Source organism: Propithecus coquereli, unplaced genomic scaffold, assembly GCF_000956105.1.
Source record: "Propithecus coquereli isolate 6110/MARCELLA unplaced genomic scaffold, Pcoq_1.0 Scaffold491, whole genome shotgun sequence".
NCBI classification, from domain to species: domain Eukaryota; kingdom Metazoa; phylum Chordata; class Mammalia; order Primates; family Indriidae; genus Propithecus; species Propithecus coquereli.
In genome coordinates, this window is record NW_012150741.1 from 1281035 (window position 1) to 1306786 (window position 25752).

The 25752-nt window shown below is 53.5% G+C and overlaps 2 protein-coding genes across 3 annotated transcripts in view; one reads left to right on the forward strand and one right to left on the reverse strand.

The window, feature by feature from the left end:
- PPFIA4 (protein tyrosine phosphatase, receptor type, f polypeptide (PTPRF), interacting protein (liprin), alpha 4) overlaps positions 1 to 5741 on the forward strand; it is a 47987-nt gene extending 42246 nt beyond the window's left edge. For both annotated transcript variants that reach the window (XM_012655917.1, XM_012655918.1), the window contains 2 exons: positions 2757 to 2928; positions 3453 to 5741. In XM_012655917.1, the coding sequence (XP_012511371.1) occupies positions 2757 to 2928; positions 3453 to 3502 (222 nt within the window). In that variant the 3' untranslated portion in view covers positions 3503 to 5741. The remainder of the gene's footprint in view (positions 1 to 2756; positions 2929 to 3452) is intronic.
- Positions 5742 to 10329: 4588 nt separating this feature from the next.
- On the reverse strand, positions 10330 to 13216 carry MYOG (myogenin (myogenic factor 4)). Its single transcript, XM_012655920.1, has 3 exons — positions 12675 to 13216; positions 11893 to 11974; positions 10330 to 11220 (listed from the first exon to the last, which is right to left on the reverse strand). Exons 1-3 carry the CDS (start codon positions 13143 to 13145, stop codon positions 11099 to 11101), a joined length of 675 nt encoding a protein of 224 aa, XP_012511374.1. The 5' UTR covers positions 13146 to 13216; the 3' UTR covers positions 10330 to 11098.
- Between the last annotated feature and the right edge of the window lie 12536 nt (positions 13217 to 25752).

The following is a 25752-nucleotide window of genomic DNA, read 5'->3' on the forward strand; positions in this document are numbered from 1 at the left end:
CGAGGCTGTGCCTTGACAGGTCTGCGCTCTCGTTCCTCAGTGCAGTCGACACAGCTAAACACACGGCTCCGGCTTTCGCCCTAGTTTCACTCTCGGCGTGACCTTCACGCCAAGTTAAAGTTTTCCTCTCTCAGCCCTGCTGGTCACTGAAGCAACAGTCCCTGGTACTTGATTTCACTGGGCCTTCGCCTGGAGTTTAGGGAAGACCCTGACATCCTGAGCCACACTCTCCCCTTAGAGATGCCCACCTCCTCGCCTGTTTTCTGAGGACATGGCCCCCACCTCCCCTCCCTGCCTTCTCCCGATTCTCTTTCCTGTCACCAGCCTCGCCTGCCCTTGCCTGCCAGGTCTGCCTTAGCTGATTCCGCTGCAAGCAAGTTAAAAAAGAGCCCAGAGGATGTTTATTTTTAGCTTCTCCATCTTCAATCAGATCATTGTTTCTTAGTGGGTTTAACAGGGCTCAGCCTCACCTTTGCAGAAGGATCGCTCTGCCTCAGTAGGCAGGTCATTCTCAGGAATGCACAGAATTTGTGGACGTAGGTTTTCTTCACAGAGGTAGCTTGAAGTCTGGGGGAAAATCTCTCTCTATGTGTGTATATTTAGATATACATACACACACACACACACACACACACACACACACATACATATATATATAGTTTTTTCCAGTCAAGGAGTAAACTTCTAGACCCCCCAGTTGTCCCTACTCTGAGAGATCTTAACCTTCCCAATGCCTGCGTGATATTGACCCTCCTACTTATCCCCCACACACCTAGGATCTTAGCTTTCTTTGTTGCTATCTGGAAAAACGACTCGTGTGTGTGTGTGTGTGTGTGTGTGTGTGTGTGTGTGTGTGTGTGTATATACACACACATATATTAGTATGGTGTTTTCTGATTTAGAAAACAATTTAGAGCTGGGTGCAGTAGCTTGTGTCTGTAGTCCCAGCCACTCAAGAGGTTGAGGCGAGAGGATTGCTTGGGGTCAGGGGTTCAAGACCAGCCTGGGTGATATAGTGAGAACCTGTCTCAAAAAAACAAACAACCCCCCCCAAAAAAAACAAAAACAAAAAAGCTATTTAGTCTTTTCTCATCCTTACAAAAATATTCTTTGAATATGTGCTCTGTGCCAGGCATTGGGCCAGGCGTGGTGGTATAATGGTGACATGTCTCACTTTATGATAATAATCACTGTGAGAGGGTTATTATCCCCATATTACAGATGAGGAAATCAAAGCTCAAAGAGGCAACTTTTCATGGTTTCTGCCCCCCTGGGAGCACAGAATTTGAAAGCAGGAGTGGGGGGAGTGAAAGCAGTAGAGGTAGGTAGAGAGGAAGGAGGTGAGGGAGGGGGCAAGAGATACAGTCATGAGTTGCTTAATGATGGGGATACGTGTCTTTGGGTGATTCTGTCCTTGTGCAAATAGCATACAGAGTGTAATTACGCAAACCTGGATGGTATAGGCTGCTGCACACCTAGATATATGGTGTAGCCTATTGCTCTGAGGTTGCAAACCTGTGCAGCGTGTTTCAGTACTGAATACTACAGCCAGTTAGAAGAGAATGGTAAGTATTTGTGCATCAAACATATCAAAACATAGAAAAGGCACAGTAAAAATACGCTATGGGAACCTTATGGGACAAACGTTGCGCATGTAATCTCTCACTGACTGAAATGTTATGCAGGGCATGACTATTAGTGAAAGAACGTCATACGTCCATGTAAAAATGCTCCTAGGACAGGTGCTACGACACAGAGGCACACCGTGCTAAGAGCTAGTCTGAGCATTTGGCCTACTCAGGGCAAACACAACAAACCCGAAGGGGTTGGGGCTGGGAGGGGTTGCCGAGGCAAGAACAGGTGGGTTAATGTCCCTTGTGCCCGCCTGTCCACTCTGCCTCCATCAGTTCTGAGATCTGGGTGGAGGGAGATTGGGCAGGGCTACAAAGCAGGGTACATGTGGCCTTTGAAGGGTGCAGAGGGGCTCCTGTAGGGTTGCTGGGTGCCCTTTGGCAGAGGTGGTTATTTTGGAGACTTGGCTGGCAGGGGTGTTGGGGCAGATGGCAGGGGCTGCCAGTCATGTCCTTTGGAGGAGCCTGCCTCTGCTTGGTCATCTGCCCAATCACTGTCACAGGGTGCTTTCAGCTGATCTCATTAGGGTTAGGCAGCCTCAGAAACAGGGCAGATGTTATCCCATTTTACAGATGAGGAAACTGAAGCTCAGAGAGGTCACTTACTTTGCCCAGGATCACGTATCTACTAATAGTAAAATGGCAGAGTCAGGATTGGAAGCCAGGTGTCCTGACTCCTGACACAGTGCTCTTCCAGCAACCCAGGCCACAGCCATAAGGAGGCCCCAGGACAGAAGAGTGTGTATGGGGGGCTGGCTGGTGACCTCCCATGGGGTGAGGCTGAGAAAAGGAACACCTTGAAAGGTCACTGAGCATCCCAAGCCCAGTATAAGAAGATTGGGGTGGGCAGGGAAGCAGAGTTTAACTGCAGGGACATCCACCAGATTCCACCTCCTCCCCATAACGCCCTCCACCCACCGCCTGGGGACAGAACTTCAGGTTCCCAGATTCATTTCCCAGATGGAAAAACTAAGGGCTAGAAAGGAGAAGCGACCTTGCTCGCTCTTTCCAAAGGGATGGGTGCGGTACCCCTAGAACCAGCCATGACCGCCCTCCCCCGGGCAGGCAGTGAGGGTAGCAATTTCAACGTGCCCGTCTGGCCTCTGCGTGTCCCCCACGGTGCAGGGGGACGACAAGGTGTTCCGCCGCGCGCCCTCCTGGAGGAAACGCTTCCGGCCGCGGGACCACCACGGCATGCTCAGCGCCTCCGCGGAGACGCTCCCGGCGGGCTTCCGCGTGTCCACCCTGGGGCCCCTGCAGCCCCCGCCCGCCCCGCCGAAGAAGATCATGCCGGAAGGTGAGTGGCAGGCTGGGCGCGGCCGAGGCCCGGCCGTTGTGTGGGGCCCGGCCGGCCGGCGGAGAGGGGCAAGGCCGAGGCTGGCGGCCCGCGCTCCTTCCCTCCGGGCTGACGCTGCACTAACGGCTGCCGCGGGGACGCGGGCACGCGTGGGCCGCACTAACCCGCCGCTCTGTGTGTTCTCCCGCGGCTGCCGACTCCTCCCAGCGGGGACGGCGGGGGCGCAGAGACTGGAGACCTCCACGGTGCGGACCTACTCCTGCTGACCCCCCAGCCTCCCGCCCCGGGTCTGACGGGGGTGTGCCCGTGGCTCGGGGTAAGTGGGCCAGGCCCCGGGGTGCGGGCGCTCTGCTGCTGGCCCTCGGCCCCACGCACCTGCCTCTGGCCGCCGGCCTGGCCCGCTCGCCAGCACTGCACGGCTTGCCCCTTCCTGCTCGTGTGGCCGGCGCTTTGCACTGCAGGTAGATCGCCCGCACCCCACTCACAGCGCCATGCCTCTCTCTCTCTCTCTCTCTCTTTCCCAGCTCACTCCCACTATCTCTACGGACACATGCTCTCTGCCTTCCGGGACTAGCCACAGGGCCGGCTTCCTCTTCCTGGGTTTCACAGCCTCCACCGGCCCTCACCCCTCCTGCTCGGTCCTCTTCCTCCCACAGCTCCTAGTCTCCTCGTGACTTTCCACTTGCCCCTGATCTCAGCATATACGCGTCCATCCGCCTGGCACCCCACTACCCCAAGTCCCACAGTATTTCCTTTGTAAGTCTTGGCGGCTGTGGCTGGGGTCTCATGGGGGTGCAGAGGCCCAGGTTGTCCACGCGTGGGACTCTAGGGGAGCCAGAGAAGGGCAGCCCAGGGAGCGTGTGCATTCCACCCTCCCTCTCTGGACCTAGCCTGGTCTGGACTACAGCTTCCACCAGGATGAGGATCCTGGGCCAAGGGCTGGGATGACCCTTCCAGGAAAGGGTCACCAGACTCTGCCCTGCTTGGGCTGTTCGGCCTAGGGTCCCTGTCCACTGCTGGCTTTGCCAGATGGTCTGACCGCTGGTGTTGGCACCCCCAGCACCACCCCTTCCCCACTCCATCACCACAACTGCAGTTCCTGCCTCTAGGACCTGCTTGGGGGTTGGTGGGGGGCTGCAGAGGGCCCTGTTCTCCCTCAGGATGGTAGGGCTGGGAGGAAAAAGACGGAGGTAGAAATTCCAGGGCCTGGCTTAAGCTGAATCTCAAATGTGAGTTTGGGAAGAATCAGAGAGAAAGCGACCCCTGAGCTTTGGGCAAAGGGTGAGGATGGAGAAGCTCTCAGCCCCCTGCCCAGTGAGAGGTGTAGGAAGGCCAGCCAGAGGGAGAGCTGGTGGCCTCTGGTAGCCTTGAGCCCAAAGGGCAGTGGGAATGCCCCCTGCCGGGCTGGGAGGAGGGGGGTTGTGTGGCTCGGGCTCTGGGGCAGAGCAGATGCAACCACGCACTGCTGACTCTGCTCCCCGCATCCCTTCCCTTTCTCTCCCCTCTGCCTCTCTTCTCTAGTAATCCCAGCCCCATAAGAATGAACCTGAGGGGAGGATTGAATATACATTGACCCTAAAATCATGTTAGGGAAAAAGGCAGACTGAGGCTTCCTTTCTCTGTCCTCCCAGGAAGAAAATAAAGCTCCCCCTCCCGTAAATCATGTCCCAGGTCCAGGAAATCCAGTGTTGAAGGCAGTCACTCTCCCGCCTGTCCCCGAATCACCCAGCCCTCATTCCGTGCTCTTTTGGAGTGCAAGGACTTTCCTCCAGAAATTCCCAAGACCCCCCAGCTCCCACCATTTTAACTATGTTCTCTAGGAGCATGGTGGGAACCAGGGCTGAGGGATGCAGAGTGCAAGAAATCCCTCTTCCTCACCCAGTCCCTCATTCTACAAAGGTGCCTGAAAATGTTCAGGACTCATGGGTGGGATGATGGAACCTAGGGCTTCATCAAAATTAGAGGAAAGCAAGAGTGCCTGGAGCGTGTTCCTTGGACAGGGGCCAGTGCAGTGCCATCCTGCAGGTGGTCGGAGCAGCTGCTTTGCAACCTGATCTGCTCGGGTTCTGAGCAGGGGCTGGACTAGCAGTGGGATAATGGGCCAGAGCACCCTGTCCAGAAGGGGCGATGAAGCCTGGGGCAGTGCCAGGGCTTAAGCCTTCTGCCACTTTGCAGTAGAGGAGAAGTTCGCCAGTGGTGTTGGGTGGGCGCTCCCTAGGCTTGGGCAAGGCAGCCACCTGCCCTTGCTCTCCCTCCCTGTTCCCTGGCCTCCTTGCCCACCAGGCTGCTTGAGCTGGAGGAGTCGTTGGACAGAAAATGAGTTGGATGGACAGAAAGAGCCCCCATCCCTGGGTAATGGATGCTAAGATCATGGAGAAACCCCAGATTCCTGAGATGGGTGGAGTTGAGCACTACAAGGCCATCTGACTCCTTCAGGTCAATGGCCTAGCTGTGTGGGAGATTCAGCCCCAGCCTCTCCTCCCTACAGCGTGACCCCGTCATGGTTGGCCATGTCATAAGGCAGCAGCTGGGGGGAGCCAGGTCCATTCAGGGAACCTTGGGAGTATTGCAGCAAGGTGATAGAGAAATCTGTGCGGACAGCGATGGCGTCTTGGTGTATCTCTTGCCTCATAGTCAATATATTTTTTTCTTTGGAGAGTCACCAGTGACCCGAGCCCTCCTCACCAGCCTCCTGTGTCTTGTCAGGTCCCTTATCAGTACTGTACTGGCCCAGTGCATCAGGAGTGTGTATGGGTGTGTGTGGGTGTGAGTGTGGGTGTGTACACACCAATAAACAACCTGGTTTTAAGACATACAAATGCCTCTGGTCTTTTTTTAAAAAAAACTTCGAGTTCACTTGACATTTCCAGTTTTTTTTTTTTTACAATCTTAAAGGCTGCTGTACTCTGGGAAGGAAATATCGCAGTTTTGAAACCTTATAGTCAGTAATCATCTGCTTGCTTATGTAACCACAGGGTTGCTACAGAGGTTAATGTTTGGGTTGCTGGTGCCAAGGGAGTAGAGGGAAAGATGAAGGAGAGGAGCCGGCCTGCTGGGCGTGATTGATTTCCTCTCTCCTCTCTGCTCACGTGCTCAGGTGTGTCTCTCTCCCACTGCTCCTAGAGTTGTGTCTCCCGAACGCCCCCTGGTCACATCACTCCACTGGTCGCACTTTCAGCAGGTCCCCACCGCCCCCTGATCAGAGGTCCAGCTCCGCCTCGCTGTGGCACGAGAAGCCATTCATGACTGGGCTCCTTCCCCCTCGCCTCCCCCCACCAGTGTCCAGTCCACCCGACTCGGAAACATGGTGCCCACCCGGCCCCTTCACCAGGAGGCGGCGTGACCACGTCTCTCCTCACCTTTCCAGCTTGGAGCCTCCAAGATCCATTTCAAGCATCACCTGGGAGACGTCACCTGCCCCTCCCCAGCAGAATTAGGTAACCAGCAACCCTTTGCTGCCTGAGTGCCTCGTGCACACTGCACATGCCGTGCAGCAATTGCCTTCCTGTCTGTCCCACACGGGGATGTGAAGAAGCTCCTTCAGGTCAGTCTCATTGATCTCTGCATCCCGTGATGGACATATTGAACGGAAAAATGAAGCAACCTTCTCTCAAAGGGTTGTTACAAGGATTGACATTCATAAGAGCTAAAAATTACTGAGTGCTATTGTGTGCCAGACACTTTTCTGAGCATGCTAAATGTATTAACCCACAACCCTGTGATGTATTCTCGCCATTTTATAGAACAGGAACCTTTCAGACTAAGACTGCACAGCTGGTAAGAGACAGATGTGGGTCTCAAAGCGAGGTCTTCCTGACGCCAGTGCCTTGTCCTTCACTGCAATGTGTTAGTTAAAACTCCTGACCCAGCGCCAGGAATGCACACCAAGTGTTGCTTGCATCTCTTTTAAGTGTGCTCGAGCCTCTGCTCCTTAACAAGACTTCCTCAGTGACCAGCTCCCTTTCCCCAGTGCCTTTTCTGTGCCACTTGTGTGGTCCCTGGCACCTGCGAATCGTCATGGAGTTTTGTTTCTTCTGCTCATGGAAGTGGTGAGCTCCCATTCATGCAGGATCACGTGCCAGGCAACCTTGTATCCTCTCCGAGGCTGGCAGTGCCCCAAACACTGATGGAGCACGGATGGCAGAGTCCATGGGTACAGGTGACGGGAGGGGAGCAAGACAAGGCAACCTGCACATGGCCAGGGAGGGCAGAGGGAGGCGAGGGAAGGTGCTGGCCTAGGGTCTGGAAGCCTCTGGGGTTCCCTCCCTCTCCACAATCAAAGGTAGAATTGACGAGCCTCGGGGACCAGCTGGCTACAGAAATGAGATCTTTGCTGAAGGGATCCAAAAAAACGACGACTTCCCCATGTTGTCATCCACTGGGATGGGGGAGGTAGGAGGAGCAGGCTCGTGTGGAAATGTGAGTTTGATTTTGGAAATGCTGAGCTTTAAGTGAGATCCCAACAACATGTTTCTGTCGGCATTTGTAGAAAAGAAAGAAGAATCTAGGTTTCTTTCTTAGGATTCATTTCTGCTCCAAGCAGTGGGAGGCAGGGAGTTGGGATCCAGGTGGGCGCCTATGGCGAGGGGACCACGGAGAGGCGGCGACTGGGTCCCACTCAGGCCTGGGCTACGCTTCCTCAGCCAAGACCGCAGCTCCTGGAGCCTTCCAGGCTCACCTTCAGGCTTCTCTGCCCCAGCCTGGAGCCCAGAAAACAGGAATTTAGGAAAGTCCAAGGGACCTGCCATGTTGGGGTGGTGTTTTATCCATGACACAGGTGCCTGAGTTGAGGGGGCCTTTCCCTCCATTGTCCCCCTGCTCCTGCCTCCCGCTCCAGTTGATCCAAGTGCCTGCTACACCTGCAGCACTTAAGTTTTCCAGTCTGCCAAATAAATCACCTTGAAAGGTTAAACACCTAAGAATGTTTATTGGAGTGCAACAAATAGCACTTTAAGCATTCTTCAATTCACACCGATTATCCAAACACTGTAAGAGGAGTTCCTATTTACACAGTCACAATTGATATGTCAATTTTAAGTAATTTTTATCTTTTCATTCTAGCAGATTCCCTGAAGCCCATTATTAGGCAACATTTGATTAACTCACTTCGAGTTAGTGTAGGTACTTCCACTAAAGAAAGAATTTAAGCTAATTTCCCTAAAGAACTCAACTCATTATTTATTAATTGGAGTCTTAACTGTAATCCTATTGTGAAGATTAAGCATTTGTTAATTTAAGAAAGTCCCTGTGCTTTGATGATAGTTGTTTGTTCTGTGAAAATAATGAGCGAGGCTGGGCTCCTGCTTGGCACAGTTTGCCATTCACGCCTGTGGAATTCCAGCAAACCGTTTCTCCCTTAAGGATTTAAAGACTGAGAAAGTCAGGAGAACTGCAGTCCCCAACCCTCGGGCCGTGGCCCATTGCACGGACTGTTACGCCCGTGCATGACCGCCTGAGCTCTGCACCACAGCCCTGCAACCCACGACATCCCTGTCCCCAGTCCGTGGAAAAATTGTCTTCTGTGAAACCAGTCCCTGGGCCCAAAAAGGCTGGGGACTGCTGAAGGAGACAATGACTACACCAGACCACAGTAGGGATCCACAGGCCTGAATGGCAGCTACTGTTGTCTCCAGGAGCTATTGCTGAGGCCTGTTCATTCTTTCCAGAGTGTGACCACAAGCCTCAGTTTCTAATGGACAGGAGGACTGAAGAAGCATGGAAGATACATCCAGCAACCCCAGAGCCTGCCAGCTCCTTAGCAGAGTTGAGTGCCTTTTCCGGCCAGTCTGAGCCCACAGTAAGAAAGGGGGCAGGGGACAGGCAGGTCACAGCTGAAGGCAGCAGGGTATGTCCACCCCAGGAGCTTGGGAAGGGCCGGGGCAGAGGAAATGAACCTGAGGGGAGAGGATCCCCCTTGAGTGTATGGTTAGTGTTTCTGGTGGGTAACAAGGGAGTGGATGAGGGTCCTAGAGCCCAGGCGTTAGTCCAGCCTGTTGCCCTCATTCCCAAGAGCAGTGCCTCAGGGCTCAGAGCCATGGAAATGACCTAGGTCCTCCTCTCTACCCTTCCACCAGGAAAAGACGCTAAACTCCGTGACACAAACTCGAAAAGAGGAAAATCCCACATATGGGAGTCAATTTGCAATTCTGAGTAAGCCCAGCCCTTACCGGTGGTTTGGGAGGAAACCGTCTCTTCTGCACCCTACCCGGGTTCTGCGGGCCTCCTGTGAGGCTCCCTTCTTATTCTTGTCCTTAGGCAGAGTTTCTGGAGAAACTCTGGGGTACAGGGTTAACCCCCCTCTCTCCAGGAGTAAGGTCAGGAGGGCAAGTGTCGGGGAGATGGCCCAGCTGAGCCCAGAGCAAGTGCAGAACGGTCACCAGAGCCTCTTCAGCAACACTGGGTTAAGTCTCTTGTCAAGGGCCCCAGAGAATTGAACAGGGCTGGAATGTACCATGCTCTGAATCCCCAGACTTCTGTCATGATTCTGAGACTTACAATTTGCAACAAATAAGACAGACTTGGGCCAAAGCAGTTGGAATTAATAAAGTTTTTAGTAGATGTTCACAGTCCATTCAAATTCTATTATAGTTCCTGTTCACTCCTCAGTTAATCCTTACGTAATCTCTATCCAAAATCTTTGTTCTCAATTCCCCACCCACCTTCTCCCCTCAGAAAGCCAGTCTTTGAAAAATAGCATCCCAAATGAGGAGAACCCCAGCTTCTCTTTGAACCCTTTGACTGTTCTTTGAGAACTGCCCCCCCATGCCCCGCCCCGCAGAGCGCCCCTCATGCTCTGAGCTGCAGGCAGGGAGCAGGTCCCCTTCTGCCTGGAGGGAATGGAAGGGGGTGGCGAGGGGACCTGCTATTTGACCTGCAAGGAAGTGACAGTGTCTGACCCCACTGCCTCTGGTTTAATCACCTTCCACTTCTCTACAGCAGCTCCTGGTAATGTGGCCCCGGGGGAGAGGCAGGGATTAGGGAGGGGAAACCACAGATTCCAGATCTGCACCGCTGCTGTGGGCTGAGCAGGGCGTGTGAATATGCTCGATTATTTGGAAGCCAGGGGACCTATCGGCATATGAGAAGGAGCACAGCGGCCGGGGAGTGACGTCTGTGACTTAGAGGGCACCGGGGTGCTTGGCAGGCTTTCCTCCATGTCCCGCAAGGATTTCTGTGGAATCTGGTCTTCACCCAGCCTACGGACCAGACCCGCCTGACTCCCATCGCCATGGTAAAAAGAGCCTCGGTCCCCTGTGCCTAGTGACCAGCAAGATGGTTCGTGCAGCAGTTCGGAGCGACGCAGCCACCCCAAGCCCCGCCTCTAGGGCGCGTGGGACTGCTGAGTGGGAAGGGGAAAAGCTGTCTGCTCCCCTCATTCTACATCGTCCAGGCACTCTTTTAGCAAACAGTCTTTATTTGTTTTTTAAAAAAGGAAATCCAAATAAGTTAGCAAAAAAAAAAAAAAATACAAAACAATGGCAAAACCACACAATGCTTAGTTAACAAAAGAAATCACCCCAAGAACCCCCACTCCCTCTTCCCTGCCTGTCCCCAGCAACTTCAGCACAGAAGACCTTGGTCAGATGGCAGCTTTACAAACAACACACAAAACAAAACAAAACATAAAACCACTGGAAGGTTCCCAATATTCACTGCAAAAGCTTGGCCCCCCAGGGACTTGGAAACAGAGGACCGTTCCTCTCCCTTTCTTCTCTCTCAATTCAGGGCAGGCCCAGCCCAGCCACTGGCATCGGGAAGAGTCCAGAACAGGAGACAGGCACAGCTCGTCCAGAGCAGGACACTGTCCTGCCTCTCGCACTGTTTCACTTGGGGGGTGGAATTACAGGCTGCATTATGATAAAAAGGAAGCTCCTGAGTTTGCCCCCTGAGCCTGGGGCATACACCAGGGGGCGCTCTGGTCCCCGGCTTTATCTCCCTGGAAAGGGGGTGCCCTCCACTCTAAAGAGTCAGCTACATGAGGGCATCCACCCCCTTGCTGGGCGGTGGGTTAACCTTACATGGATGAGGATGGGGATAGTCTGGCGATGGCAGCCCAGGGCTGGCCTCCCGGCGGCAGGGCAGCCTGGCTTAGGAGGCCCTTGCTGTAGAGGCGGCGGCATCTGTGGCCAGCTTGGGGGGCCTGCACGGACGCCCAGGCTGGCAGACAATCTCAGTTGGGCATGGTTTCATCGGGGAAGGCCACAGCCACATCCTCCACTGTGATGCTGTCCACGATGGAGGTGAGCGAGTGCAGGTTGTGGGCATCTGCGGGGTCAGCTGCGAGCAGGTGTTCTGTAAGGAGAAGGCGGGAGGGTGTTACCTGCGTGAGGAAGCGGGTCTTGAGGCCCGGAGTGGGGGATGGGGCCCGGGGGGGTGACACAGGTTTTTCAGGATAGATAGGTGAACAAAACAGGAATCCTGCCTTTCCCAGTGCCGTGTGTGTGCGTGTGCGTGTGCGTGTGCGTGCGTGCGTGCGTGCGTGCGTGCGTGCGTGCGTGTGTGTGTGTGTGTGTGTGTGTGTGTGTGTGTTTGCGCGTGCGCACATGCGCGCGTCCCTTCTGAACTCCCCTAGCGGGGTTGGGATTTGGAAGCAGCTACTCCGCGGTGGAGCCAGGATGGTGTATCCTCAGAGACGGGAACTGCCCTTTGCTGGGCCCAGTTTTGCAGCACTGACTCAGCAATTCCCAGGGACCCCTGGGGCAGGGACACTCTCCTCTCTGCGGAGAAGGTCAGCCACCAGGCACCAACCGGGAGCTGCGGGAGGCTGCTGTCACTCCTTAGCGGGTCAAGGCTGCAGGGAGGCCCAGGGCCTCCTACCCCACCATGTGGGGCCCTGGAGCCAGTGAGTCCCTGGAGAGGCGAAGGGAAGAGGACTGGAGCCCAGAGTCAGGTAAGCGGGAGAGCCGGGCCTGGGGAGCGACTGAGGGACTTGAGCCAAGGTTTCCTGGGTCAGGCCCCGCTTACCCGCCGGGTTGGGGCCGAACTCCAGTGCGCTGCCCCACTCCGGACTGCAGGAGGCGCTGTGGGAGCTGCACTCGCCGGGCACCTGCAAGACAGGGTGAAGGCCCAAGGTCAGGGCACCGCCACCGTGTGATGTGTCTCTGCCCAGTCCCAGGGCAGAAGCACCTGCGTGGTGGGGCTGGAGGGTGGCCTCAGGATGTGGCCGAATCTTCACAACCAGCTCCTTGCACACCACAGACGCCTTTCCTCCAGGCCTTCCTGGCTTCTATCCCGGGTGGTGGTTCTGCCGTCACAGGACAGCAGCTTACAGGGGTCTTCCTGACCCTGGGCATGAGGGTGACAGAGGCCCAACTAGGGTCAGTCCTGCACAGGCCTGCTGGGGACCGATGAGGCTGAGGGGGGTTTCTCTCTGCTCAGCCACACCCAGGATGGGGTGGGGTGGGGACAGCAGTCCTCTCTGGCGGACTTGGCCTGGCCTCTTAGGCTCTGACTCAAGCGCTGGATTAATCCTTACCCCAACCCGGGCTGACTGTGGACGGGCCCCTGGCGCCTTCTTCAGTCCTGTGCCCCCCGGCCCCCACCCCATCTGCCTTCCTCTTGTCTGGAAAGAACACGGGACACGGGAGTCGGCAGGACAGCCCAGCTCTGGCAAAGGAACGGGTCCTGCAGCCCCCTAAACCCTGCCTGGCACCTGCTTCACCCGCCGACCGAGCCCCTCCGTGGGGGCTGGAGGCCGTCGGCTGTCCAGGTGTCTCCCTCTGGGCCGGGGCGACGGGGCCACTTACCCCCGGCTGCGGCCCGCCCCCGCCCCGGTAGCGGAGGTCGCGCTCCTCCTGGTTGAGCGAGCTGAGCAGGGCCTGCAGGCGCTCGATGTACTGGATGGCGCTGCGCAGGATCTCCACCTTGGGCAGCCGCTGGTTGGGGTTGAGCAGCGTGCTCCTCTTCAGGGCCTCGAAGGCCTCGTTCACCTTCTTGAGCCTGCGCTTCTCCCGCAGCGTGGCCGCCCGCCGCCGGTCCACGGACACCGACTTCCTCTTGCACACCTTACACGCCCACGGCAGGCACTGGCCCGGGCAGTGCTCGGGGGTCCCCAGCCCCTTGTCCTCGAGGGGCCCTCGGGCCTCGGGGCTCAGGCTGAGCTCAGTCCGCTCGTAGCCCGGCGGCTCAAAGCCCTGGAGGTGGACGGGCAGGTAGTTCTCCCCGTCATAGAAGCGGGGTTCCTGGTAGAAGTAGGGGGATGTCTCATACAGCTCCATGGGGTCGGAAAAGACTTGTTCCTGCCACCGGCCCCCAAGCTCCCGCAGCCCCTCACGCCAACTGCTGGGTGCCATTTAAACCCTCCCCGCTGGCATGGAACCAGAGATAAATATAGCCAACGCCACAGAAACCTGAGCCCCCCTCTAAGCTGTTGCTGCACATCAAGACGTTTAGAGTGGATTAGATGTGATTCCCCTTCCCTCTCCCCACGGCCCCCACCCCACCCGGCCAGCCCGCCCCGGCCGGGCGGCTCCTGTGCACGGGTCGGGAGGCCGTCGGGTGTAATTTGATTAGTTTTCATTTCTCGGCAGCCCCTGTGGGGCTGGGGAGGTGGGGGAGACACATTCCCGTCTCATCTGCTCCTTTCAATTACTCCTAGCCAGGCGGCCAACTGCTCTCAACTTGCCAGTCCCAAAGAAGGGGGGCAGGGCGCAAGGAAGGGGCAGGCTTAGGCTGGAAGGGGCCTTACGCGTCAACTTACCCATCTCCCTGCTTGCTGACGGCGCCTTAACCGCACCGTCCCAGTCAGAGAAGGCTCTTTTAAAGACCTCCCTCCCCAAAGAACGAGCCTGCTCCAATTTGGGGGCATTCGTGGGTACTCAGGGTCCAGGGCTAAGAGGGGTTGAGACCCAGAAGGGTGCGTGCATTCAACTTCCGAGTTTCCAAAGCAACTCTGACCCGTATGTTCTCTTAGGTCTCACATAATGAGGGGTAAATCGAAGCAAGAGAAATTTTGGGGGTTTTTGTTTTGGGACGGGGGCCAGGGAAAGTTATCTCTTTAATGCAGCTGCTTGTGGTCAGAGATTAGAACGTACGGCCTACACGTTGCTGCCTTCCCCACAGTGGCAGGGTCGGGCTCTATTAAGCCCCCTGTCTCTTCCCTCTCCCACTCTAGGACCATTTATCTGTCCTTCCATGTCATCTCCTCAACTCTGTTTCCTGCCCCATTTGGACACCGGAATTTTCCCGACTCCTCACTGTGGTTGGGGCAGGAGAGGCGACAGACAGAGACCTTCAAATTCAGTTTAAATCTCCCCTCTCCCGGACCACCTGGCTCGGTTGTCCCGCTGCTTCCTGTCTGAGCCATCAGCTGTGCACACGTCACACAGGTCTCAAACGTCAGGTGGAAGAGGACTATTTAATCTTCGGGCCTCTCAGTCCACAGTCACCTCTCAGTTGAGGACGAGGGGTCTGCGAGGACCCATCCTCTCAATGCGGAGAGCAGGCCCCGGACGCCAGCAGTGAACCAGGCTCAGTCCTAGGGCTGGGGCTTATAGGGATGCCCGGCCAGGGTCCCTGTCCTCGGCCTCGCCATCTAGTAGACCACCATGGTCACCTCATTCGACCCAACCCCCCATGTCCATCTCTTTCCCAGTGGCCATTGTCCGGCTTCTGCTGATGTCACAAGACAGTCCGCTCCAGTGATGTGCAGGTTGAGGAGTCCTTCTGGGCTGTGAGCCGCAATCTGCTCCCTTTGGGCCCAGACTAAGTCTGATCTGTCCTGCTGTCCGTCCTCCTATAGCAGATGAAAGTGATAAGTTCAAGCCAGTGGCAGGAACAATAAGGGGAAAAGGAACCGTGCTGGGGACTCGGGGAAGACTCCGCAGGGGGCATGAGCTCTGCACAGTGTTCGAAGGGCCCGCTCTCCTGTTATCCACAGCGAGGGGCCAGGAAAATTGTGGTGACCTTTTAGGGCAGGAAACAGAGGTGAGGAGGGGACATAGCTGGACAATAAAAGAACCCAAGCATGTTGAGGGGGAACAATTTGGTTCAATTTGGTTCTTGGCCTTGCCAGCGTGATGGGACGTGGCAGCTTGGATACTGTGGATTCTAAACCTTGCTTTTACCCGCAAGCAGCTGGCCTGAAGGAAAGTCTCTGTTTCTAACACATCCCCCTGCAAAAAAAAAGAGCGACAACAAAAAAAAACCCGTGCCTCAGTCTACTCTCCAATCCTATGAGCCCTGAGAAAAGGAATGGTGTTGAAGCTACCATAGAAACCCAGATATTGCATGTCCTTTCAGGATCCAGTCTGACTTACCCCTAAACGATATGTTTTCTTCCTCTAACATGGAAGCAGAACTGGCTTGTTCTGTGATGGTTTCCAGAACCTTAGTACCTCGTTGGTGAGCACAGACTGGATGTGAAAGCTACGTTGCAAGGCAGGGGAGAGCCATGCTAATTCTGCAGTAAGCGTGGAGTCTGTGATCAACTGCAGATGAGTGGGCTCCTCCAAAGACCGCCCCGGGAGTTTATGAGATAGCAGGCGCCCTGGGGAAGGCTTGGCGGGGAGCGGAGCGCACCGGGCCAGGTCTCGGAGAGCAGGTAGGATCTGGTTGAGGAGAGGGATTTTGAGAGGTCAAAGACACCTGGGTCACTCTATCTTCTCAGTCCTGGGAGGATCTGGTTGAGGAGAGGGGAGGCGGGAATGGGGAGTTGGGCAGGCCGGTTTGTATAGAGCTCGGGTTCAGGTGAGGGGGCAATGGGAGACAGGCCTGCGGAAATGGGAGTAGGGAGGACCCTGTAAGCCGAGGCAGGGGGACCACAGAGAAGAGCGTGACAGTAAACCAGGAGTGAGATGACGAAGGTCCGAGCAACCCACTCAGAGGACGGCATGCAGGTCTCAGGCTGGCAAGGGATGGTGTGTGCACACGTGACAGGGACTGGTGGCCGTAAGAAATGAAAGCGCACTGGCACATGCAGACACCCGTAAACATCAGTCCCTCTCCTTGCTTTGTCTTCTCTTCTCCTTGTGAGGCCGGCCCGCCCCACCCCCAGCCCTCCCCGCAGGCCGTCCCCATCGCCTCCAGGGGACCACGGGGCAGGAACGGAGGCGGGAGAACCTGGTTCGGCCCCAGGTGTTCCTGTCCATTCGTTCATCCTTTCAGTCAGGGACCAACTGAGCCCTTGTGCCAGGTGCCGGGGTCACCAACGTGAGTAAGACGTGACCTGTTTGCCTTCAACGTGCTCACCGCTGAGTGAGGAAGAGGAGGACGAGAGTCATCTAATCAAGGTAGGAGGTGTTAGGTGATAAGAGTAGGCTAGAAAAAGTGCCGATATAATCCAGAGGAGGAATTTATTCATTCGCTCCATCTGCTCAACACATACTTACTGAGATCCCGCTCCGTGTCTGTCCCTCTGGGACCACACCTGGGGCGGGAGCAGTGAACAGACCCAGCTCCTGTCTGCAAGAAGCACCGATGGGCGTGAGTTCGGCCTTGTGTCTGTGGCGTGTTTGCCTCTGCGCAAACGTGAGGGCAGGGCTGGGAGGCTAGGGTGACCTTATGAGTCTGGGTTTCTATGAGTCCCTGTCTGTAGATGTGTGTGTCTGAGTAAGGTGACTTGGGGACCATGTCAGGATCCAGCTGTGGGGCACAGACCCTCCCAGGACTGAGAAGATAGAGTGACCCAGGTGTCTTTGACCTCTCAAAATCCCGAGCGGGGGGATTGTTCTCTCAGAACTGAGATGTGGAGAGGCCTCCTCTACAGGCTTGGTCTTCCTCCCCCTGCACACGCCTCCACCCCTGCAAGCTGCCCTCTGATGGATGGGAACACATTGGTGCCAAGCACAGAACGGCCTTTGTGCTCCGCCACCAGTGGCGATCCATCAGCTCTAACCTGACAGCGGGGCGTCCGGCCCTAATCCCCACCCCTGCTGGCTTGGGCACACAGGGCCCCCTGCCCCGACTGTAGCCTCCGCCTCCAGCAGCCCTGCTACCCCCAGAGGAAGCCCTTATCCTCCACGTGGGCTCCAGGGCTCCAGCTCCCCGACCCTGTCTCAACTTGATGCTGTCTATTTGCATGCTGGGCTGATGTCATTTGCATGGTAGTGTCTGGATTTCAAATGCTCAGAAATCCCCTTCACCTGCTCTCTGCTCCTTCCCGCCCCTCCTGCTGCACACCCAGTCACGGCTCCATGGTTTCCAGCATATTCCAGTCCCTGCTGACCTCGAAGGTGGGCTGATCTGAGCTGCCAGATTGCTTGGCAAAAATCAAAGCAAGTTTTTCATTCTGGAGTCTCATGTGCTTGGGAATAGAGGAGCAAGAAGAAGGATCTGGAAGGGTGGGAGCCTCTGGCTTCTCCAAACAGGTCCCATCATTTGTTTTCCTAGGCTGAGTCTCTGGGAATTATTGATGAGGACTAGGTGGGGGCTGGGTGGCAAATGCATGTGCATTTCAGTAGGACCTAGATGCATAAACGTGACCTGCAAATAGCATGGGTTATTTGTGGGGCAGTAGCTTTGCAGCAGGGTGAGAACAGATCACAATATCATGGAACGTCAGAGCAGCAGGGCAGCAGGATCGGCTGGTCCACCTTCTTCCTTCTACACATGGGGAAACAGAGGCCCAGAGATGTGAATTGACTTGCTCAAGGGTGCACAGGGGATGAATGTCAGAAGTGTGAAGGGTGTCAGCTCTTGGCCAGCCCTTGGGGCTGAACCCAGGTGCCTCCTCTTCCTCCCTGAGGCCAGCAGGTGAGGAAGGGTGTAGCCAGTGAGTACATGTTTTGCAGGTGGGCCTGGGGCCACAGATAGGGAGGTAGGGAGGTAGGGAGGCAGTGAGGGGGTTGGAGAGTTCAAATGGAGAGTTCAGGAGCCATCAGAAGAAGTAGTGACGGAGAGAGGAAGAGAAGACACAGGCGAGGTGTGAGACAGCGGGCTGGAGATGCCAGGGAGGCCTAAGGGATGGAGACAGGCGAGGTTCGGAGGCCGATGAGAACAGGGCTGAGAAGTGAAGAGGGGGAGGGCCCCAGGCCTCGGCAGCCACACATTGTTTCCATAGAGCACTGGGCATCGGATAACCACTGGGAAATCCCGTCCCTGCCTGGAATCTGAAGCTCAGAGCCAGGATCATTCTTCAAGAATCTCTGGCTCTGGGGTGTGGGAAGGCGTGGGCCGGAGGTGCAGGGGTGGGTTTGAGGAGAGTGAGTGGGGGTCAAGGGGAGGTGATTGGTGGAGACAAAAGACCCAGAGCAGGGCTCAGCTGAGTGTGTGGCAGTGCGACACTGGGCCCTGGCTCTGCTGGGGCCTTTGGAACTATGGAGAGGGGGCGTTTCTTATGAGTGTCCCATGTTCCTGTGAGAACAGGGCCGCCAGCCCCCAGATAGGACAAATACTGTGAGGAAGCTGCAGGGAAGCAGAAGGGGCCCTGGAGAAGGGGTCAGGGCCTGCGGCTGACACGTCTCCGCTCCGGTTCTCGATTTCCCCGTCTGTAAATCTAGATGCTGGACTGAATGATCCCAATGGCCCCTTCTTTCCCGACTCAGCTGTGGTCTGGAGGAAGTGCTCACGGAGTCAGGGCAGGAGGACCGTCGTGAGGGCTGTTTGAACCAGGTCTAGTGCTAGCGCGATCAGAGAGGCCACGTTTCCTGGACACCCTGTATCCCCTTCCCATCTCCACTTGCGCCCCACATCCAACCTCAAGCCAGATGGTTCTCCGGACCCATCGCTGCCTACCTAGAAGTGCCTGGCATGTATTTGTCATACTTACCTCTGGACTCAGCCCCCTACCTGTCCCTCTTCCCTGCTACACCTCCCCCTGCTGCCCTCTCTGTGGGTTCAAAAGTCCCAGCATGCCACCCCCCTTCCATTCACTGGGCTGCTATTTCTGCCTCTTTGACAAGTTGTGACATATTTGGGAGCAGCTGCTGCCTGGGTGGAGATGCCTTTGCTTTCCTCCCTCTCTGTCCTCTCCTCCCCAACTGCTTTCCCAATAGCCACCCCTTCCCAGAATGTGCCCTGAGACCCTCCCTGCATCCCCTTTCTGGGCTCAGACATCCCACCTCTCCTAGGTTTCCGCAGGGGTGGCCGAGGCTCTAGTTTGGTAGCCAGGGACTGGGGGTAGGATCTCTTATGCCGTGTCCCAACCTGTGTGGTTTGAGGCAAGTCTCTTCCTCCTGTGGGCTTCATTTTTCTATCTGTAAAATGGGGGTGATAAATAATGCCTCCCCCACCAACCATGAGTAACTTATCACCTATTAACTGTAGAGCCCTGGGGGCTCTTCCAGTGCTATTGATCCCATTACTCTGATATTCTCTGGGGACTTTACTCCACTGTCCCTGCCTGCTGGCATCCTCTGTGAGCCCATAGACGTGCTGAAGTCTCTCCCACAAAAAAATCCCTCCCTTTTTTATGTAACCCCCTCAGCTATGGCTCTATCACTAACTTTCCTTTCTTTCCCAAATTTCTAGAAAGAGGAGGTTACACTTACTCTTTCCACTTCCTTACTCCCCCTTCGCTTGTCTGATTAATGATTTTCACTTTCCCTGGGTCACTAAAACTGCTCCTCCCACGATCGCCAGAGACCCCTCACCTGGTGCCAACTCCAGGAGATATTTCTCAGTTTTAATCTTACTTGACTGGTCTATGTCGTTTGACAATGTTGACAATACCATTCTTTTTTCTTTTTTTGAGACAGAGTCTCACTCTGTTGCCTGGGCTAGAGTGCTGTGGCATCAGCCTAGCTCACAGTAACCTCAAACTCCTGGGCTCAAGCAATCCTTCTGCCTCAGCCTCCGGGGTAGCTGGGACTACAGGCATGCGCCACCATGCCCGACTAATTTTTTCTATGTATATTTTTAGTTGTCCAGCTAATTTCTTTCTATTTTTTAGTAGAGACGGGGTCTTTCTCTTGCTCAGGCTGGTCTCGAACCCCTGAGCTCAAATGATCCGCCTGCCTGGGCCTCCCAGAGTGCTAGGATTATAGGCGTGAGCCACCGGCCTGGCTAACAATGCCCTTGAAACTCTCTGCTCTCTTTAGCTCCCATGTCCCCTCCATCTCCTGGTTCTTCTCTGATTTTTCTCACTATTTCTCCTCCTCTCTTCTTTCTTCCCTCTCCCCTCTCTTCTTCTTTCTCTTCATGTGCTCCACCTCTGCCCACTCTTAAAGAAATCTCTCGATTTTCTATTTTTAGTCCTCTTTTCTACAATCTCCCTTTGTGATATCATTCTTTCACCTAGGTTCAAATACCATGTATGTAAATGCTTGGCAAGTGTTAGCTGCTCTTAACTGTTATGTATTGATTACTCCTGAGTCTCTACTCTAGCCTTTATCTCTTCTCCGAGCTGCGGATCACAAATCCAAGGTTCTGGTAGACATCTCCATTTGTCTTAAACTTAAATATAGCTGGTATGGAATGCATTCACTCTCTCCCCGATTCCAGTATTCCCCTTATTGGTGACTGATGCTACCATCCACCCAGTAATGTCTCTTCATTTCTTATCCTTCCAAGAAGTCCCATAATCCTTGCTTTTTTCTTCATCTCAGTGATTCCTAGACTCACCTGGGGCTAGGAATTTTTTCATTTCCACTAACCAGAGTGAAAGCCTCATTGGAGATATGGGACATTTAACAGAGATCACAAAAGGGTCACACCTTAGTAATACAGTAAAGGCCACTCTAGATCTGCCTTCAAAAGTTTAAAAACAAGCCTTAAAAGCGTCAAATTAATGTAACCGCATGCCCCAAAATTCCAATACTTTTTAAAAGGATTGTAATAAAATATAACACTCAAGTTATTTATAACCACAATGTCCGTCATCCAATCAAAAATTAGTAGACAGCAAAGAAGCTGGCAAAAATGTGACCCACAATCAGGGGAAAAATCAATTAATTGAAATATAGAAATATACCCCAAAATGATAGGAATGATAGAATTAGCAGATAGGGCTGGTAAAATAGCCATTATAAATATGCCCAATATGATCAAGGATTTAAAGAAAAACATGAACATAATTAAGAGAGAATTGGAAGATATAGAAAGCAATCAAAATTTTACCGGATAGTAGTATTATGTACTAGACTGCTTGGGCTGCCACAACAAAATAGCATAGGCTGGGTGTCTTAAGCAATAGACGTTTATTTTCTCACAGTTCTGGAGGCTGGAAGTCTGAGATCAGGATGCCAGCATGGTCAGATCCTGTTGAAGGCTCTCTTCTGGCTTGCAGATGTACATTGTCGTGCTTACACGGCCTTTCCTTGGTGTGTGGATGGGTGGGGTAGGGGGAGAGAGAGATAACTGTCGAGGTATCAGGGTCTACAGTATCTCTTCTTATAAGGGCACTAATCCCATCAGACCAGGACCCCTCCCTCATGACCTAATTACCTCTCTAAGGTCCCATCTCCAAATACCATCACATTGGGGGGTAGGACTTCACCATATGAATTTGAAGGGGACACAAATAGTCAATAACAGATTAATAGCAGACTAGACATTGCAGGAAAAAAGTTCATTGAATCTCAATATAAAGCAATAGAAGCCATCCAAAATGAAACACAGAGAAAAAAATACCAAAAACCAAAACCAAACCAAAAGAGCTTTGGTGACCTGTAGGATAATACCATACCAAATGGGCTAACATACATGTAATTGAAGTCCCAGAAAGGGGCAGAAAATATTAGAAGAAATAATGGCTATATATGTTCCAAATTTAATAAAAATGATAAACTCACAGATCTAAATTATTCCATAAACCCCCAAAAGTATAAACACAAAGAAAACCACACCAAGACACATCAAAATCATAATCAAATTGCTGAAAACCAGTGACAAACATAAAATTTTAAAAGCAGTCAGAGAAAAAGAGAGGCACGTTATGTATAGAGGAAGAAAGATAAGAAAACTGCTTATTTCTCATCAGATACTATGAAGTCCAGAAGACAATAGAACATTTTTAAAATTTTGGATGAAAAGAAAACCTGTCGATGAAGAATTCTATATACAATGAAGATATATTTCAAGAATGAAGGTGAAATAAAGACTTTTGCGGACAAAGCGATGCTGGCAGAATTCATCACTAGCAGATCTTCACTACAAGAAATGTTAAAGGAAAATTTTTAGGCAGGAGGAAAATGATATATGGTGGGAACATAGATGTATACAAAGGAATGATAGACGCCAGAAGTGGTAAACATGTAGCTAAACACAAAAAGACTGTTCTCCCTCGCTTTAAAATTTCATGGTTCTGGATGCTGGGAAGTCCAAGAACATGGCACTGGCATCTTGTGAGGGCCTTTGTGCTGCATCATCCCATGATGGAAGGTGGAAGGGCAAGAGATGGTGACAGCAAGAGCAAGAGGGGGCCAGACTCACTTTTATAGCAACCCACTCTCGTGGTAACTAACCCACTCCCCCATAACAACACTAATCCATTTCTGGGGCAGAGCCCTTGCAACCTAATCACCTCTTATTAGACCCCACCTGCCAGCATGGTTGCACTGGGAATTAAGTTTCCAACACATGAACTTTGGGGGACACATTCAGACCATGACATCCTCAATTTCTTCATCTGTTTAATAAGAATAAAAACAGGACCTGTCTCACAGGATTTTTGTATAGATTAAATGAGCTCATATTTATAAAGTATCTGGCACAAAATAAGCATTAGCTCTCTCATTATTATTGAATCTACATTCTTCTGCCCATGTCTCCTCCATCAGACTGGGAATTTCCTGAGAGCAGAAGTGTTTCTACTATCACTCTATTTTCCCGGGAGCTCTCTGGGGGAGAGGAGCTGCATCTCCCCTAAAGAATGGAGGCTCTCTGAGGGCAGGGAGTGTGTCTCCACCATTAGATAGGGACTGTGTCTTCCCATGAGGGTCTGAATTTCCTTGTTTGTCTGCCTTTCAGTGCTCGGGACAGGGCCGTGAATAGGGGAGGCCCAGCAGAGCTCTAGGCAGTGAGGATGATGTGGGGAGGGGTCCTGGAGGCTCTGCCCTGTGGACAGATCAGGCCCTGGTGAGGGAGTCATGGGATCCTAAACAGAGATTCCTACCTAGGCAGAGTGACCCCCAGAGAGAGCTGGGCAGTTCTAGGAACAAGGTACCAAGGCAGCTTCCGAGAGCTACTTCTGCCCCCAGGAAGGGGCCAGCTGGGGCATCGTAAGACCCTTCTGTCCGTGCACACTACTCCTCTGAGGAAGTTCAGCCTGAGCACAGTCCTACTCCTTTCTCTCCATCGGAAGACAGGAGATACAGTGTGGCACTGGGCAAAGAGCCGACTGAGATGGCATTGAATGCTGGCTCTGCCACTCGCTGGCTTCATTTATATCTTGGAACCTTCATTAATATCTTGGAACCTTCATCTCCTCATGGGCAAAATGATAATAAGAAAACCTATTTCTCTGGGCATATCATGTGTTCAATAAACGTTGGTTGAGTGAAAGAATGTGTATCCCTTTCCTCTCTTTTGGGGTATCTAGGGAGTGGTATAACCAGCCCTGCCCCTGGTAAGTTGAATTCTAGCATCTGTGGGTTGAACAGGTCATCGAGATGACATTTAGTTCCTTCCCAGCCTTTAATCCATCCCAGGCACACACTTAAATAAGCTCCCAAAATGGAACCCTTGGTAATGCATTCCCGTGCTTTGGTCATGAGAAAATCCCCTCTAACACCGCATCGCCCCTCCCTGCCCCCCCGCCCCCGCCATGGCACATCAAGGCGTGTCTTGTCTTTGACTCTTTTCTGTAGCTGGAATGAGGAATGTAACGCAGCTCACTGCGTTGAGAGCTGGGATGTCTGGATTCTGGTTCTAGCTCTGCCATTAACCCCTGTGTGATCCTGAGAATTGGAAACTCATATTTACTGAGTTTCTGTTGTGTGTCGGCCACTGTGCTGCGTACCTCACGCACTTCTCACAACAAGTTTTTGAAGTAGATGACGGGCTCCCCATTTTACAAAGGAGAAACCTGAGACTCAGAAGTTAAGAAACTTGCACCAAATCACACAGCTATGAAGTGGCGTTCACGTCTCTCTGACCCCACGGCCTCTTTCCGCCGCATGGTGCTGACTTCTCCAAGTGGCCTCAGTTTCCTGAGAACAGAAGTAGTGTTTCTTCTATCACTCCATTACCCTGGGAGCTCTCTGGGGAAGAGGGGTGGCATCTCCCCTAAGGAATGGGGGGTCCCTGAGGGCAGGGACTGTCTCCACCATTAGACAGGGATTGTGTCTATCCCTCAGGCTCTGAATTTCCTGTTTGCTTGCCTCCCAGTGCTCAGAACAGGGCCCCTAGAGAAGAAGGGAATGGGAGTCAATGTTCTAGAAAGTTCTTTCCAGTGTTAGCATTCTGTCACTACCTGCTCACAGCCTCTGGAAGGATCTTGGGAAATTTTTGCTCGGCTTCCTGGCTTGGCGTCCTTGCCCTTACCCGACCTTTTCCTTTGTTAGTCCATCGCCAGGCCCTCCTCACCATCCTCTCCGAGTCGGTGTGAGACAAGGAACCAAATGTTTCTCTGGAGACAGGGCAGTTCCATCTGCCACGTTCCCTGCATAGCGGGCTATGGGAACAGTGTGTTCCGCCCTGCGGCCCCCGGTGCCTGGAGCGCCTTCCCCGAGCCACACTGCCTGTCTGCATTCCCCTTTCCGTGGGGGCTTGGCCAGCCCCAGGCAGGGCCCGTTTGCTTTTCTGCCTCAGAAAACAGATGGTCTCCTGGTGGCGGGGCGGGGTTGGGTGGACTTGCTTCCCAGGCCTGGGACTTCTCCTCAGCAGCCTGTTTCTCTCTAAAGCTCCAAGCCTCGTACCCTCAGACCACCGAAGGAGTTCACGCGGCCAGACGTGCACGGACTCGCTTGCCCACGTTCTTCCCCTATCCCAGCGCCCCACGGTGGAGGCACAGCCCTGACTTCAGATTTCTAGCTGTGCTCAGCTCAGCCCATGCTTTGCTCTCCTGCACGTACAGATGGGGAAGTTGAGGTGTCGGGAGTTGGGCCAGGGGACGGGCCTGGGGTGGGAACTCAGGAAGCTGCCCTTCCCGACTCCAGGTCCTCCCACTCTGGGTTTCAGTGGCACTGTTGCCGCCACACTGTGTCTGGTTTTCTGAGTCCCGGTTGCCTGTTCTTCATCTTGCTTGGCTGTCACCGGACTTCTGAATGTGGCTGTTTCTCTGTCAGCTAGTGAGCTCTCATCCTTCCTGGCCCAAAGGCGAGGAGCAATGCTTTTTGGATTCTTGAACCCAGAGCCAGCTGCATTCTCCACGTAGGATCAGCTGGCAGGGGTTGGATGGTCAGGGAAGTACCCTGGGCACAGAGTAGTGTTGCCTCAGGGGAGCAACATGACCGTCACCACCATGTCATTGTCAACAGCCATGTCATCATTTGGGACCTTCCTGTTTACTGGGCACTGTGATAAATGCTTTAGGCACATTAACTATTTAGTCCCTACAACGATTCTATGAGATAGTATTATTATCAATTTTCCGACTGGGAGTCACGGTTAGCAAATATGCGAGTGGTACTAATGGGAGGTAGAGGCAGGATTAGGACCCAGCCTGACTCATCCAGAGTCAATGGACCGTCTTCCCCATTAGTAACCGACTCCTCTTCAGAGTGTGTATATGGTAGACACTCAGCAAGTACGCACTGTGGAAATTCACTGCATACTTATTGATTAGCTAAGTGATGGAGCCCATGTCATCAAAGCAAGTCCCCTCTATGGCACGGAGTGAGAGTTCAGGGCCACCTCTCCTTCTCTGGGTAGACCTGAATGTCATAGCCTTGTGCTCTATGACCTGGGGTGAATTACTGATCCTCTGAATCTTGATGGCATCCATTAGGAAAAGACAAAGATATCATTTGGAGGGGCATAGAACTGCAGACAAACGGAGTCGGGGGG

Excerpts from the sequence above, each read along its gene's own strand:
- MYOG (XM_012655920.1), bottom strand. The coding sequence starts at position 13,145 with ATGGAGCTGTATGAGACATCCCCCTACTTCTACCAGGAACCCCGCTTC. Across the intron at positions 11,975-12,674 it reads GGGGCGGGCCGCAGCCGGGG|GTGCCCGGCGAGTGCAGCTC; the intron begins GTAAGTGGCCCC and ends CCTGTCTTGCAG. Across the intron at positions 11,221-11,892 it reads GTTCGGCCCCAACCCGGCGG|AACACCTGCTCGCAGCTGAC; the intron begins GTAAGCGGGGCC and ends TTCTCCTTACAG.